Source organism: Mastigoproctus giganteus, chromosome 3 (assembly GCF_048544385.1).
Source record: "Mastigoproctus giganteus isolate SK-2022 chromosome 3, ASM4854438v1, whole genome shotgun sequence".
Taxonomy (NCBI): domain Eukaryota; kingdom Metazoa; phylum Arthropoda; class Arachnida; order Uropygi; family Thelyphonidae; genus Mastigoproctus; species Mastigoproctus giganteus.
In genome coordinates this window covers 203,666,352-203,684,088 of record NC_143577.1, presented here as the reverse complement: position 1 = coordinate 203,684,088, position 17,737 = coordinate 203,666,352, and the positions used below count along the sequence as shown (strand labels likewise).

Sequence of the window (17,737 nt, the reverse complement as noted above, 5' to 3'; positions counted from 1 at the left end):
TGCCCTGGTGTGGATTAAAATATTTAATTTATGAATTTCATTCATAGTAACCCACATTAATGCCTTATACATTAATACAAATAAGTATTTTTCTATATAAATATAGAAAGATGCAAACTTGTATTAATGTTTTGTTATATGTCTGTTTTATTTTCGTTTTGATTTATTTTTAAATATAATATTTTATTATGTATTATGTGAACTTTGGCCCAAACACAGAATTATAAAGCAGAATCCAATTCCTAGTTTGATATTTGAAACCTTTGAGGATTGTATGTCTGACTGGTTTCTAGTTAAGGCCTGACGTAGCCCAGTGGTCAGGAGCGAGAGTGCATAGCACGCGTTCCTTGAGTGGACCGGGGTTCAAGCCCGTGACTACTAAAATACGATAAATATTTGTATTGACGATTTATTGTAAACTCTACTGACTTGGTTGTCGTGCCGGAGTATAAACAGAAAATTTATTTTAAACTGAGGTAAAATTGAATCACTTGGAGCAAGTCATTCTTTAATTCATATGTCATCCAATAGTGACCCAAATTGTAACAAAAATGGTGGAAGGCACTTAGCAGGTTCTCAACTTTCTGTTTAATTTCTGTAAAGTTTTTTTTTTTTTTTTTTTAATTCTCTTTGGAGTATATACCAGAATTTCATGTTTTCCTAATGGATTATAACACTTGTATTTTTATTTATTTTTTAATAAATTAAATAGTTAAAAATGCTGTTATTTTACACCTTTCATTTGTAAAAAAAAATAATTCTGCTGAAAATTAAAAATAAAAATCATTGATATAAATTACATGGAACTATTAATCTCTTCCATTTTCCACTTTTGAAATTATACCCTAATTGGTGTTTTAATATTTTTTTATTTAAAATTATTTTTATATAGATTCCAGTGGGGGCTGTTATTGTTGATCCAAAATTAAATGAAATTATTGCAGTTGCTCATGACTTCAGAAATAAGCACCCTCTTCAGCATGCTGTTATGGTGGCTGTTGATCTAGTGGCAATGAGTCAGGGTGGTGGAAAATGGAAACTGAATGGTAAAATTACTCTTTCGTGAATTACTCTTTCCTAACTGAAAATTATATTTAATATAATTCAGCCTGCATAATTCATTTTACCAAATGTGGTGTTACTTGTACATCCAAGATGGATAAAAATAAGTAACAACTACTCTGTTAATATTAAGCACAATAGCAAGCCACAGTTTCCTGTCAATATTATCTAATCACAATATTAATATTGTGATTAGATAATAGCAGGGAATCTTATTTATTTTTATAACTTTTCTTGACTAGAATAAATGAAAAGACCAATACATTTCTTCATTTAAATAATTTTAAAAAAAAGTATTTATATCAATGAAAGTCTTTCCTTTTTCTTAATTTTTTTATTTTCAAATTAATTTATAAATAATGTTATGTTGTTTGAATATAAAAAATAAAAGAAATAAGGTAATATTTTCTCTTAAGACTGTAATTTTAAAATTTTAGGATTATATTATTTGATAAAAATGTCATCTTATATAAAACTTTGCTTTCTTTAAATTTTATGTTCTTTGTTTTGGTAATTTTTTACTTAGATGGCAACATATGTGATATTCATCTATGATTTCTATGATATGATGAAGGGATGAACTAAGTGCTTGCTGCATTTAGTTCATCCCATCTGGAGAGAGAGAGAGATGTCTTTAATCCTCAATGAGTAAACCTATAGAAATAAATCCACAGGAATCCAGTTAGACTAATACATATAATAAGTGCATTTATGCTATAATGAGTGCATAGATGAATCTGCAAAGTTTTTTTTTTTTTTTTCATTCACTTTAAGACTATCTATAGGAGAAAAATAAATGCAAGAAATAGTTTTACTGCTGTTTTCCCCAAAGGTTTTTCTCATTCAAAGCACAGTAGCCAAGTGGTCAGGAGTGAGAGCACAGTAGTAGCATGCACCCTTTGAGCGGACCTGTGTTCAAGCCCATGACTGCTAAATATGATTAATGTTTGTATTGATAATTTATTGTAAACTCCAATGATCTGGTGGTTGTGCTGGAGTATAAACAAGATTTTTTTTTTTTTGGTATGATGGGACACTGACAAGTGAATTAATTTGTATTTTTCAGTTATTCCTCCTCCTCCAAACAAATTTGATTTCAAACGGCACATTATCATTTTTTGTTTTAAATAAAACACACCATTACTGAAACTTAACATAATTAAATATGTTAACAAGTGTGAGTATTAAGTATACACAAGAATCTCTCTGCTGAAAAGGGTTACATTCCTGAAGATGTCCACAAATGGCAAATCAGCAGATGGAGAGGGCCAGTGGACAAAGGGAGGTTTTGCTTCCTAGCCTGAAGGTTATTTTATATTAAGTATATTTTAATATTATATTAATAATTAATATAATATATTAATATATATATTGACTTGGCCAGTGATTTTTTCCAAATGTACATTAAGCAGAAATATAGAGGTCATTGATTTTAAAGGTAGGGATCTGCTCTGTTAAGCCTGTATAGTAGGGAATATAAGTGGTAGTAGCAGGTGAGAATGCCTCTTTGCCCACGTTCATCTTATTGAATATGTTTGTTGAAAACCTTCTGTGGGCAGCCGCATTTTCAGAGATCTGCTTGATACATTTAATTTCCTCCAATACAGAGCATTTATTTTTAGTTCATGTACTGCCTTTTTATCTTTTTTTTTTTTTTTTTTTTTTTTTGTTTTTTTGTTTGTTATGTTCCTCTTTTAAAGGTTACTGAAACCATTATTTTTTTTATACTTTTTATGACCTGGTCTAGATGCATTATGGCCACTGACACACCGGAAAAACCTAACCAGGTATTGTGTCCCCACCCTTCAAATAGATAGATGATTGCTTCTTTGAAGGGGGCCAAGAGCAGAATATTTAAATGCCTCCTACCATAAAAGTTGGTGGTAGTATTTTCAGAATTGCTATGATGGAAAAATTCAACAAACATCTGCTTTCTTAAAAAAGGATTTGTGTTCAAATAGTTATGTGAGTTTTGTATATTTTATTTTTCCAAACTATGAAATGAAGAATATTCACTTGACAGAATTTCCCACTTGTGATAAACTAGTTGTGGCTGTTATTAAGATTGCCAATTTTCAAAAATGTAAATTAGTTCTCTAAATATTATTTAGATTTTGAAATATGAAAACTTTTGTTTAAAGGATTATTAAAAAGTTATTATTACATTATTTTCTTCAGGCCCAGCTTTATTTTACAAGTTGCCAAAAAATGAAAAAATAAATGAACAGAATCTCAGCATAAATGACATGCCATATTTATGTACAGGGTATCATCTGTATGTCACTAGGGAGCCATGTACAATGTAAGGTTTTTACCTTTTTTTTAGTCTGTGCTTTATTTTAAAATAGTTTTAATTTTTATTCATTATCATAGGAATTTGCATAGATTATTTTGCTTTTATTTATTGTAAGTATTGAAAATGGTAGTGAAGTTTCAGAGCCTATATATGAGGTTTATGTGTAAAGTTTCTAGCATCCTGTAGAGAGAATGAAGCCAGTCTGGAAGTGAACGAACATAGTTACCTCTAAGAGCTATAAACTTAATTCTACCCCGTGTCTTTTCTAGAACCACTATAGGCTGCTGTCTTGGTCCTTTAACCACCCTTTGACCATGTGAATAGCATCATTATTTGTCTTTAAGGATTGCCCATTCAAATGTTTGTTTTTTTTCTTCCCTAATGCATTCAGTTACAATTTCCCATATTGTAGATATTGAAAATATTCTATTTGAATTCGGTATTTTAAGTGTAGTTCTACAATGCTTTATTCAAGTAGATTTCATTTACAAATTAAATGAACTTTTTGAAAGGGTCCAGAGATAGGCAGTGCATCTGGTGAGATTGGCAAAAGGATGCTTACATGAGGAAAGACCTCAGATGTGTGGGCAGCAGAGCTTGGTAACTAGGTGCCTTAGAGGAGACCTAATTGGAGTGTATAAAACAGAGGAGAATGTAAAATGAATGGGGGTGATTTTTCTCTCTTATAAATGATTCCAGAACTAGGTGCCGTAAACTCAAATTATGGGAAAAGTGGTTTAGACTGGATCTCATATACACTGCTTGACAAAATTAACAGAACACGTCGAAAATGTGGTTTAATTTGTGTAGCTTGCGAGGAAGCAGGACAAAATTTGGTATGGTGGTGGTGATGTACTGCAGAATAATGATGAAATGAGAAGACAGTGAGAAACTTCAGACAAGTATAACAGAACACGTCAAAAATGCGGTGTAACTTGTGCAGCTTGTGAGGAAACAGAATTTAGTATGGTGGTGTACCATAGAATAACAATGAAATGAGGAGACGGTGAGAAACTTCACAGGTATAAGGGATATTTATAGGGGCTGTATAAGAAGTACCAAAAAATTCACATCACAAAGTCAATACATGGTACTTGAAAATATGGTCACATGACATCAGTGTGGGGTATGGTCCCTCCAGTGGCTTAAACAGGCCTGACAATGGTGAACCTTGCTTGATATAAGGGTGACTTAGGAGTTGGCTGTCGGCATGTGGTGCGATACTCAAGGGTGTCCCACACATTTTCAATTGGATTTAAGTCTGGTGTGATTGTGCTGACCACAGCAGTTGTTGGATATCTTCAGTTTCAAGATAATCTTCCACCACTTGAGCTCTACGTGCAGTGGCATTGTCATGCATGAAAAGAAAACCTGGGCCGACTGCACCTCCTAAAAAGTTGCGCATAGGGTTTGAGGATCTGTTCTCTGTAACTCTGCACATTTATGGTACCCCGGTCAAAAACATAGAGGAGTGTCGCTGTTGATCATTATTCCGTCCCACACGAGAACACTGCCTCCACTGTAAGTGTCCCTTTCTTTGATGTTGGAGGGATGGTACCTCATTCCTCGTCTTCAGATGAAGTAACATCTAGAATCTGTTTGTAGGCTAAAACAGGACTCATCAGAGAACAGAACTGTACTCCATTTTTGTCAGGGCTCCAAGTCACATGTTCATGGCACCAGTTTCGATGAGCTCTGCAGTGGCTTGAGGTTATTGGGATACAAACCACTGGCTTCCTTTCATAGGATCTGGTTGAGTTGAGCCTACTTAACACAGTCCGGTTGGAAATGTTTTCACCTGTGGCTGCAGCCACCTCAAGAGACAGTTGGTGACAGGACATTGTAGGGTTCAGTCTTGCTCTTAGAGCCAGACAGCAGTCTTTTCTGATTGATGTAGCCCTTGGGCGACCTTGGCCATCTCCAATTATTCCTGTCTCCTGAAACTGCTTCTGCAGATGACACTGTGTGACACATTAAGTTAATGCACCACTTTGGCCTGCCATCTAAAGAATTATCTAAATGATGATGACTTGCCACCCTGAGTACTGGAGATGTGGCAATCCCGCTAAGCAAGCCAAATAACGGGAATGAAGTGATATGGTTGCAACCGGTGTTTTTTTGGCATGAGTAATTTGCATAATGTGTGGCTGTGTAAGGTGGTAGATCAATATAGCATTAGTAGAGGCATATGATGCAAGAAAGCAAGCTTATACAGCATGAGGCAAAAAAAAAAAAAATAATAAAACCTTTCCCATTTCACCCATCCATTTGCTCCAGATGTTTATCTAGTTCTGCCTTGAATTTATTTAAGCTGCCAACTTCTACAACGACAGATGGAAGTTTGTTCCAGCAATCAACCACCCACTGACTAAAGGCAAATTTCTGCACATCTATTCTACAATTGTATTTCCTCAATTTGAATTTATGTCCCCCTCAGGCAATTAATCAGGGCAAGAGGGAGAATTTCATTAGCATTGAGCTTGCTCAAACATTCAAGGCCTTATACACCTCAGTCAGATCACCCCACAGGTGCCGACCGGGCTAGCCAGGCGGGTAAAGTGCCTGCCTGGCAACCCAAAGGTCGCTGGTTCGAATCCCGCCTCGGGCTTGGATCAAAGTACTGCAAAAACAACCTTGGGAGGTGCATTATGGCCACAGAAGCCGATGCACCAACAACTACCAAAAAAAAAAAAAAACCCCACAGGTTCCTTCCCAGACACTGCAATCTGCAGAACGTAAGCTCTTTCTTCATAAGAGAAACCTTTTGTTCCATTCACCAGTCTCGTTGCCCATCTCTGTACTTTTTCAAACACTCTAAATCCTTCCTAAAATGAGGCCTCTAATCCCCTACACAGTACTCAATGTGTGGCCTGACCATTGCCTTATACAAAGGGACAATCACCTCCTTTTCCCTGCTAGAAAAATTCCTGTATATCATTGACAAGACACCATGAGCCACACTTGCATACTGTCTGCACTTCTCAGAAAACTTCATATCCCACTGCACAATTACCCCTAGGTCTCTTTCATTCTCCACTATTCTGAGTGTAACACCACCCAGTTGGCACATTTCTTTGGGGTTACTGCTACCCATACGCAGTACTTTGCATTTGTCAATGTTAAACTTCAGTTGCCACTTCTCAGCCCATTTGCCCAACTTTTCCAGATCCTGTTGCAGCAGCATACTGTCATTTACAACTCTGCCGACATTTGTATCATATGCAAACTTTGACATTAAGTTTGACATACCTTTATCAATATCATTGATAAATATACAAAACAACAATAGGCCCAACACCGAAACCTGGGGGGTAATAATGTAACAGTGTTTATTGCATCAGTTTGAATATTTAAAAATTATAATTATTTGAGAAAAAATGAACAGAATTTAAGATTGTCTTCAAATTTATACACAATAGACAAATAGTGATTTAATGAAAAAAAATAATTAATTTCTAATGTCTACAACAAACAACTAAATAAGATTTAAAAATTTTTCTTTAAGACAGAGGATCATTGGATTTCATTTTTGACAATACCTGTACTCCTAGAAAGAGTAATACTCTGTATCTTCTCCCACAGTGGAACCTTTTCTAGCAGCATCTGCTCAAATGTTATGTACTTATTCAATGGCTCAGGCCAATCCTTTAGATTGGTGTTTCTCAAACTGTGTTCTGCGGAACACTAGTGTTCTGTGAGATGTGAACAAGTGTTCTGTGAAAAATTGTAATTAATAATTAAAAAATAATAATAAAATAAATAAATTTTGCATATTTGTAGCATACACCACTTTTGTATCATTATAATTTTTAACATTTTTTTTTTTTTTTTTTCGGTTATTAATATACTGGCATAGACTAATAATCAAATAGACCATGGAACACTTTATTTTGGTGGGCTTTTTATAGAGAAGTATGTGTAGAGGTAATAACATCTACGAAAAAGTAGCAATGTAGTGATCTAATAATGCCATTTGTATCTGATTTAGCCTGGAGAACCCGGGTTGAAGGAGAGGGAGAAACGAACCAATATCATAACTAAACTCATTCCTTTATAATTTTTTTTGATAATTATCAGTATTTCGAAATATTAGTATTAAAATTAATGACCATGAATTTGTGGTTGGAAAAAGGAACTTAAACAAGAAGCAAGTACTTCTAGTAGTGCAAATGTGATCTATGAAAATGAACACAATATTGTCACACTTCAAAGTGAGGATGAATAGTTGCAGCCTTTTGTTCCCAAAAATCTGAAGTGAAAAACAGGAACCATCTAATAAAAGACCAAAACGAAAGTATGATGACAGTTATTTGAATTTCGGCTTCACATGTGTTGGAAATAAAGATGCTCCTAATGCACAGTGTATTAGCAAATATTAGCAAACAGGTCTTTGGATCCAGCTGAACTTGTGTTTCGTAAGTGTTCCATAAATATATTGTGAGATGAAAAGTGTTCCATGACTAAAAAAGTTTGGGAAACGTTGCTTTAGATAATCTGTAATTGATTGATAGCAGTATTTAACTTCACCATAAAACAAAATTCTTAGACTTTCAGGAACTTTTATTTTCCTGAAATATTTCTTTTTACCTTGGAATGAAATTTAACTAAATAACTGGCTAAAGGCAAATTTCTGCACATCTATTCTACAATTGTCTTTCCTCAGTTTGAATTTATATCCCCTCTGGTGATTAATCTGGGCAAGAGGAAGAATTCCATCAGCATTGAGCTTGCTCAAACCATTCAAGCCCTTATATACCTCAATCAGATTACCTCACCGGTGCCTAGTCTTCAGATGCTACAATTTGCAGAACTTAAGCCTTTCTTTGTAAGAGCAACGATTTGTTCCCTTCACCAATCTCGTTGCCCTTCTCTGTACTTGTTCCAACAGCTCTACATCCTTCCTAAAATGAGGCCTCCAGACCTCTATACAGTACTCAAGGTGTGGCCTGACCATTGTCTTATACAAGGGAATAATCACTTCCTTTTCCCTGCTAGAAAAATTTCCTGTATATTATTGACAAAAGCACCATGAACTACCCTTGCAAACTGTCTGCACTGCTCAGAAAACTTCATATCTCACTGCATAATAACCCCCAGGTCCTTTTCGTTCTCTACCACCCTGAGTGTAGTACCACACAGTTTGATATGTTACTCTGCTATCCATATGCAGTACTTTACATTTGTCAATGTTAAACTTCAGTTGCCATCTCCCAACCTATCGGCTCAACTTTTCTAGATCCTTTTGCAGTAACGTACTATCATTAGTGTCATTAACAACCCTTCCAACCTTCGTATCATCTGCAAACTTAGACATTAAGCCTCATATACTGTGATCAATATCTTTAATAAATGCTGAAAACAGCAATGACCCCAACGCTGAACCCTGGTGGACTCCACTAATAACATTAGTCCACGGAGAGCAGTGTCCATTGATTACCACTTTGTCTTCTCCCACTCAACCATTCCTTTATCCATAGCAGAAATTTGCCCCCAATGCCACACTTCTCCAATTTGTACAATGGTCTTCCATGTGCAACAGTATCAAAAGCCTTCTTAAAATCCAAGTATATGATATCAAAATTATTCTTTGCATCCAGTTCCTTTGTGACCACATCATAGTATCCTAATTGGTCAGACAAGACTTCCCCTTAACAAACCCATGCTGTGTCCGAACTATAACTGCAGTCTTATTCAGATGATCCTGAAGTGCTTCTTTAATTTGTGCCTCCATTAATTTCCCTTTAACAGAAGTTAAATTAACAGGTCTGTAATTACTTGTATCACCCTTTGATCCTCCTTTGTGAATTGGGGTCAGGTCACATTTGTACATCTCCAATCCATGTTTACCTCAACTGGTTCCAAGGAAGCTGTCATAATTATGCCTAAGGGTTTACTTACTTCCTTTGCTGCCTCCTTTAATATAACTGGATATATACATCCACCCCATGTACCTTTCTTATGTTTAACTTCAACAATTTCTTGTCCAGCTTTATTTCAGTTATTACAAAATAATTTAGCTCCCTGTCAGAGTTTGATAAACTTCAGGCATTTTCCTCCCTGAATAACTCCTCGAGTGAACATAGATGCAAAATAGTCATTCAGTTTTTCAGCTATCTCAGCAGGGTCATCAACATCCGAACCATCAATATCAAGTGGACCAGCCTGATTCATCCCCTTCTAGAGTTTACATAAGTAAAGAACTCCTTGCTTTGCTATTTTTCCTTGGCTGATTTCTTCTAATCTGCCTTTGCCTGCCTAACCTCCTTTGTGACTTCATTACAGACTAGTTTATATCTACCATAGGCTTCTGTGTCACTGATAATTTATATGCATCCCATACATTTTTCTTCTCTGCCATGACTCTTATTAGTTCATCTGATATTCATTTAAGCCTAAACCTTGAACAATATTTCTTAGTTGGTATGAAAAGCCTAGTAGCATTCCAAGATTAATTTTTTGAATGCTTCCCGCTTAGAATTTGCTGTTGGTAGCATCAGCTGGTCCCACTGTATAGAATTTAAAAACTGTCTCAGACAACCATAGTCACCTTTATGAAAGCAGAAAAAAGCTATCCATCATCAACATATCAACTTTCGTCTATTTGATTTTACTTGGCAGTGGGGTGGAATCAGTTGTGTATTATTGCAAGGTTATGAAATTATGTCTTAAATGTTTGTTTGTACAGCATGTATGGATGTTCATAGTTCAAGAAGTGCAGTATATTTAGCTTGTATTGCCCCTAATGTGTCCTGAAGAAAAAGCAAGTGGCCCATAGGATTATGTATTCAGGCATACCTTAAACTGACTAGGTTTGGTTTTAATTCTTAAGAATGTACTTATGTTGAAATCCACTTAGCTTTAATGACAGTGATGAATATGAGCAACCATTTAATAGTTAAATGTCTTCTACATTAATTTCAAAAATTCAAAAAAAAAATTAAAGCAAGCTGATGATCACACAGTATTAGCAATGGAAGCCTATGGCTTATTCTGAATCAGCCAAAAAATAATAATAATAAGAAAAAAAAAATAATAAATAAAATAAAAGGAAATAGACAACCTATGCGTTTCTCTTGTCCCGTAGGTAACTATCCAGCTGACCATTGAATTTCCCCAAACTGTCAGCCTCTACCACCCATGTAGGTAACTTATTCCAGTAATTTATAACTCCCTGGCTAAAATAGAACTTCTTGAAATCCAGTCTAAACATCTCCCCCGTAACTTGAATTTATGGTCCCTACTTCGATAATCATAACTGAAAATTTCGTCCTCATTCATTAGACGAGACATCTCAATCTAGTCTCCAAGCTCTGCAACCCACACATATGAGGTCTTTCCTCATATGGTTGCCTCTTTGTCGATCTCACCAGGCAAGTCACCTGTCATTGGACCCTTTCAAGAAGCCCAATGTCTTTCTTTAGGTCTGGTCTCCATGCTTGAACACAGTATTCCATGCGGGTCTAACAATAGCCTTATATAATGGGATTATATGTCCTTATCTCTGCTAGCAAATGTTCAATAAATCATCGACACCGTGGGCCTTTCTTGCAACCTGTCTACAATGCTTGGAGATCTTCATGTGTGACTGTATAATAACACCAAAGTCCATTTCCTCCACTACTGGCTTTGGTTCAACCCCACCAAGTGTATAAGTTATTTTGGAGTTACTGTTCCCCAGGTATAATCTCTTACACTTTGCCGGTTTAAAGCTTAGCTGACATTTCTCTGACCATCCTTGAAGTCTAACTAGGTCACTCTGAAGAAGCTCTGTTTGTCAGTGATCGTTAACTACTCTACCAATCTTTACATCATCTGCAAATTTCTACATCGTGCCAAATGCAAGTGTTACGTTGACCAATATTATCAGATAAATGCATATCTATATAGCCCTTGTCCTCGCTCCCAAACTATCAGATTCCCTGAACCTTTAAGGTATCCTCAATAATACTGGCAAAAACTCTTGCACCACCTTTGTTTAAATGTATCCCTTCTCTACAAAAAAGATTCCTTCTTCCTACAAGTGTGGGCCAAGCTGATAAAAAAAAATTCCCAGCCAAAAGCTTTCCTTGTGGATTAATAATGAGTTAATCCACAAGACTTTCAGCATGTGATCCCTCCTATCGTGTCTGGTCTTATTGCAGACACATAGACATTGTGATCTAACTCATGGCATTTCTTTTGCATGGTCCGATATTTGTCTAACAGATTGTCAGAATGTGTATTCTTAATATCATTAATCTGCACATGAATAATAATATTCTCTTTATCCCCCTTAAAATCTGACAATTTTAACATGTGACATCAATAATTGTTGCTCCTGGCAGACATGCCCTGGTTTTGGTCCACCTATCCTTATTACAAAAAATATTTCCCATTTCCCTGACATAAGTTAATAGGCTCTTAGAAGTTTCATTTTTTGCTTGGAGCACTCACTTGTACAATGCATACAAATTTGATTTAATGTTTTTATAGGTAGAGCAAGGTTAATAATTAACTACAACTTAGCATTAGCAAAGGCACATGATGCAGGAAAGCAAGCTTATATAACATCAGCCAAAAAAAAAAAAAAAAAAAAAAAACCCTTATTTCACCCATCCACTCTCTCCAAATGTTTGTCAAGTTCTGCCTTGAATCTATTTAAGCTATCAACTTCTACAACGACAGATGGAAGTTTGTTCTAGCACTCAACCACCCGCTGGCTAAAGGCAAACTTCCGCACATCTATCCTACAATTTGAATTTATGCCCTCTCAGGCGATTATTCGGAGCAGGAGGAAGAATCCCATCAGCATTGAGCATGCTCAAACCATTCAAAGCTTTATACACCTCAATCAGATCACCTTGCAGGTGCCTAGTCTTCAGACACTGTAATTTGCAAAACTTAATTGAAATATGGAATCAGAAGATGATTAATACAGGGTTTAACAGAATACTGCATTCTTCAAGTTTGACAAGAATTCTGTTGGCACTTCCCAATTCTTTTCAGAATTGAAGGATGCAGTAATGTGTTACAAAAACAACTTGCATTTTTAACAGCATCTTGAATATTTAAATTATTAATTTCTCTCTCTCTCTCACACACACATGCACACACATTTCCTCTTTAGTTGGCGCCCTGGCTGTTGCTCTTTTCCTTTCTGCAGTCAGATGTGGGATCTCACTTTTTTTTCTCCCTCATGTTCTACACTTGTTGTGACACTTCTCCTGGAGTCTCACATTTTTTATTTAATTTAATTTAATTTATTATTATTATTATTATTTTTTTTTTTTTTTCATCTACTGCTCTGTCCCGGGACTCCCCAAACCAGGGACTCTTCCTCTCTTGTTCTAAGGAGTGTTTTCCCCTCTTCTCTCACAGTCAGCCCTGGATTGGGACTTCTCTGGGCTGGGAAGTCCCCTCCTCTCTTCCTCATTACCTGGAATTTAATTTCTCCCTGAGAAATTCTTTCGTCAGGGAGGAGAGCGAAGTAGTAGGGAAGGTATTACCTTCCTGCGGCTTGGGACGAGTATCTGGGAGTGGTCTTCTAGGTGATTGCTGCTTCTAGGTCGCCAAAACCCAACACTACACCACAGAAAACACGCTAAAGCTTACATAGTTTTTTCTTTTATTTTTTTTTTCCCTTTCCTGTCATTCTCCCGCATGGCATGAAAAGCTCCTGTGTGGGATGAAAAACTTTTTGCCCCTCACTTTCTTTTCCTGCATCTTTATCCAACATGGGATTTTCTTGTGTGGGATGAAATTTTTTTTTTTTTTTTACGGTTAAGGTTAAGCCATATGCGTGTAGCATATGGCCTAATATTAACAGAGTCTGTAAACAAGGACAGGACAAAAAGGCAGAGATGAACCTATGTTCTAGGAGCCATCCAAACAGAAAATACAAAACAAACAAACAAAAAAATTTATGAAGAAATATTCAATTAACTGGAATGGTTTTAAAATATTAATGTAAAGTTTATCTGTAGAAAACGAACCTAATTCTATATGTAAAACATGTCAATACAGACATGGTTTATATATAAAATTCGGATTTTGTTTTCCTTTTTCTTGTTTATGGTTGCAGAACTCTTATCTTTGTTCCTTTTCATAGGTGTGCAATGGCATTGGTTCACTCACGTATTAAATGTGTGTTTTATGGAACAAGTACCCCATGGGGAGCCTTAGGTAGCCAAAACAAGATTCATGTCTTACAGCCATTAAATCATCATTATGAAGTATGGAAAGAGTTAATGAAAGATGAATGTAGCCAACTGGAAAAACCAAGTTGATGTTTAAACTTAGGTTAAAATTTAACTTTTGTTTCTGTTATAAATCCTTTAGTAATAGTCAGGTCTCACTCATACCATAATCAGGTATCGGTCAGCCATTCGTAGAATGACTGCAGTTTGTTAAAGTTGAATTAAGAACTGTTTTAAACAGCTTGTGAGGTTTTCAGTGTATGTAATGAAAGTTTTAATGTTTTAGATTTCTGATTTGCAGAATGACATTCTTATTGTTACATTTTTATGCTATATTCTGTGTGAAGTATATTTAAACAAATTCTGTCAGAGGAAGATTAATATTTTATTGCTGGTTCATCAGAATTACTTTTTACAAATAATAGAGCAATAAGACATATGCATTTGCATGGATAATATATAATTAACTAATCTTACTGCTTGACATTAATACTGTTCTTCCATCTTAATGCTGAATTTAAATGAGAAATTTAAAGGATTACCACTCAAACAGTGAGCGGTAAAATGAGGCTGACTCGATCTGGTGGTGTTAAGAGCTGATAGTACTAAATTGTGCTAAGTAGAAACATAAGTGTGAAAGATAAGTTGAGAGGATTTACTTAGATATCTTTACTTTCATTTCATTAGTAAATATGGACAAATACAAACAAGACAGAGAAACAAAGAGAACAGAAATAGTCATTGGTAATTGTTTACTACTGTCATCTGTGAAGATAGAGGGAACTTTTAAGCCTGCGAGAATGGGTGCAAGTTTGGGAAATGTTGCAACCCTGTGTTTGTCATAGATTGAAAATTTTGGGAGTCTGGCAGCCATTGTTGTGTTCAGTGTTGTTGTTATAGGTACATTTAACCATGGATGTATTGCTGGAGAAGGATGCTGAGCATTTGGTACACTGGCCTCAGGTAATGGATACATTATTTTGACTCTCTGGCTGGAGATGCTATGTGGACACTATGCCAGCTAGTTATTTCATAGCAAGTCATGGTTGGTATTTTATGTTAGTAAAATTATCCACAGTCACTTTTATATTTCTATGGGGTGGAAAAGACTTGAGTTCAAGTCCCGTCAATGATGTGATGTGAGGATTTTTATGGTCCTTTTTCACAATGTGGCTGAGTTAGTTGGTCTCAGGCAAGGGGTAGCAAGGTCTTTCTCCTGGAATTTTTTTTTTTTGTCCAGCAAACAGAAAATCTGCCACAGAACACTCAATTTACAGACAATATATACAGAGCAATATAGCCTGTTAATGATGCTCCTGAAACCCTACCACAATAAAACAATAGTTTTATTGATCTGTATGACTATTTAAGGCAGTTATAATGAAATCTTGTCATAATCTCTTTGCTCATTGAATTCTTTAGCAGAAACAGTCAAGAAGGTTGTGGTTGAATTCACAGATATGTCTGAATGGTTTGGATTTATAAGTGTAGCATGTTATAAGGGGCAAAATTACAAGAATTCTGCTCCCCCCACAACAGATACTCAAATGGGCCTTTCCCTGCCCTTTAACAAGTACACTGAACCAACCTTCTCGTCCCCTACTCCAAGGTAGCAACAGACCTGACAGTTTACCACTGAATGTTATATTGACTTTCCTTGTGGAAAAGCCTTCTGAAATTATAGTTTACTTAAATTCTGTTGCATTGATGCTAAGTTATATATGGAAGCTGCGATCATGTCAGTAGAAGAGTAGACATAGTGTGTATAATTATCTGCTCCAGCTTTTTTGGAAGTAATGTAAAAGTGCTTTTATGTCCAATGGATTTAGCTATATTTAAAATGTGTACCACTTGGGCCTGCAGTATTATTGATATGACATAATGAGCTGATGCAACAGCTTGGGGAGTGGAATTGCTAGAATTATTATTGTTATTGAGGGATTCCTTCATTCTTATTGTTGCCTGATTTTCTTAAACAGTCCTTGGCAGTCATTGTTCAGGAATGTATCCAGTCTTGTCCCTTGCAGATTGTGAGGACCCTGCAAAAAAGATTGATTACCCTATGCAGCTTTTTATGCTAATTGGGTGGTTATTAGCGAAATATGGGACCTTTCCAATAGCTGTAGGTTTTTATACATTGAACAACTGATTTTTTTCATATCTCTTCAATTTAAAAGAAATATTAGGATGTTTGCTGTTAAGACAATGATGAAATACTTATTTTTGTTTATACTCCAGCATTGTTCATTATGTTAAGAGTTCACAGTTAATTATTATGAAAAAGAATAAGATTGTTAACTGTATTTAGCAGTAATGTGGGCTCGAACCGTAGTTCACTCAAATGTGTGTGCATTACTCCTATGAAAATTGTGGGGAGGGAGACTCCAAATATAGGTTGAAGGAAAGAATGGCATTTGAATGAGAGATTGAACATCATCAATATCAATGTCATCAATAAATGTCCTGATTAGATATTAATGGAAGATAATTTTGTGAATAAATTTCTGGAATATTTGATAGAAAATGAGATTCTGGTAGAGAATTTTGACTAGTCAAATGGGAGAGCTTGGCCAGATTGGTAAAAATGTTCCAAGCTTATCCCTCCATCTCAGAACTTTCAACTCCTTGCACCTTCAGATACTCTGTTCAGTGTCATTTAACTCGTGATAATAAACATTAATGCAGGTTAGTATAATAATATTGTATTTATTTTTCACTTAGGGTTTGTAATAATTATTCTTTTTTTTTTTAAGTGTCCTAAATGGTGGTTTTTATTGCTTAACTTTGTCTGGTATTTATGCATGTGTTATCACAAACTAATTATCAGAATAAAGAAGTTAAAAAAAAAAAAAAAAGCCACATATATTTTTATAGTATGAAACTTTAGTTTCACTGAGGTTGATGTATATTTTATAGTTTCCATTGGTCCACAAATTCCTGCATTTAAAAGTGCTCTCCTTTTGAAGCTAAACAGTATTGCGAGTATTGAAATTATTTTTGTTACCTTTTTTGAAATATTCTGAAGTATCATAGTACTAGAAAATGTTTTTCATTTTGTTGTACTAGGTTTTCCAAGTTAGCAAAGAGAAAAAAGTTGTAAGAGTGTTAGATCTGATGTGTTAAACGATCAAGCTTTACAATTCCTCTTTCTTGCATTGTGAACTGGTGCATTGTTCGTTTTGGCAAAAATTTCCTTCACACTCGAGCATTTCTTCAAATTGTGCAGTTGCCACTGTAGCTAAATTTTAAACCTTCAGCAATTAAGTATAAAGTTAGCCTTATGTAATTACAGTGCATCCCTATTTATCTGACACTGCAATTTATCCAATGGGTAACTGAGATCATAATAAAATTTCTCAAAGGGACAATAATAATAGATAGATAGATGTGTGTGCGTTAAAAAAAAGTCATATAAGAAGTTATCAAAAATAAGGAGAATAGTTATAACTAAAATTTACAAATTGAAACTTAGTTATTATGTTATTTTAGAGTATGTATCAGTAGAAAATAATTTGCATATAGAGAATCTTTTTTTAAAATTTTTTTTTATAATTAAGAGTGATCTTTTAAAACAATATAGTAAGATAAAAGATAGTAAAACCATGTTAAAACAATGTTAATATTACAATTGAACTCTTAATTCTTCAGTCTTGAATTTTTAGTTCTTTTTCTGTTTTGTTTTGACAAAGTACTATTTTGTTTAGCCTTTGATGTTTAAACAGTGAATATTAGAATGGCAAGTGAACCAAAAAGGAAAAGAAAATGAATATATTTAGAAATGTAGTTGAAGTGCTGAAAAGGTTTGAATAAAAGATGAATCACTGACCAAAATTTCATTAGATTTAAAAGTTTGTACTTAATTGCTGAGGAGTTAAATTTGCTCTCCTGTCTCCCACATGTAATAGTGGGAGATTGGGAGTGCAACTGTTCTGAAATTGAAAATTGGTGTGTTTTGAGCAAAGTTTCAATTGTCCGTTCCAGAATGCAATTTGGAGGGGAAAAAAAATAAAAAAATTGTATAAAGAGAAAAGGGTTATCCTGTATCTGCACCAATTTTAAAAGAAAGCTTTAAAATTCAATCAGAGTTTGTAGTGACAAGATATTTTTTGCTAGTGAGGGCTAACTAAATAGATGGAAGAAGAGGCATGAATTTTGACAAATAAGGAATTACTGGGGAAAAACTTTCAGGGAATGTCTCTGCCAT

General features: G+C 35.0%; 1 protein-coding gene across 2 annotated transcripts in view; it reads left to right on the top strand.

Moving 5' to 3' along the window:
* Positions 1-13,630, top strand: part of LOC150088611 (tRNA-specific adenosine-34 deaminase regulatory subunit adat3) — a 38,219-nt gene extending 24,589 nt beyond the window's left edge. For both annotated transcript variants that reach the window (XM_090370820.1, XM_090370819.1), the window contains 3 exons: positions 893-1,046; positions 3,241-3,364; positions 13,446-13,630. In XM_090370820.1, coding sequence (XP_090226946.1) covers positions 893-1,046; positions 3,241-3,364; positions 13,446-13,623 — 456 coding nt within the window. In that variant the 3' untranslated portion in view covers positions 13,624-13,630. The remainder of the gene's footprint in view (positions 1-892; positions 1,047-3,240; positions 3,365-13,445) is intronic.
* The last annotated feature ends 4,107 nt before the right edge of the window (positions 13,631-17,737 follow it).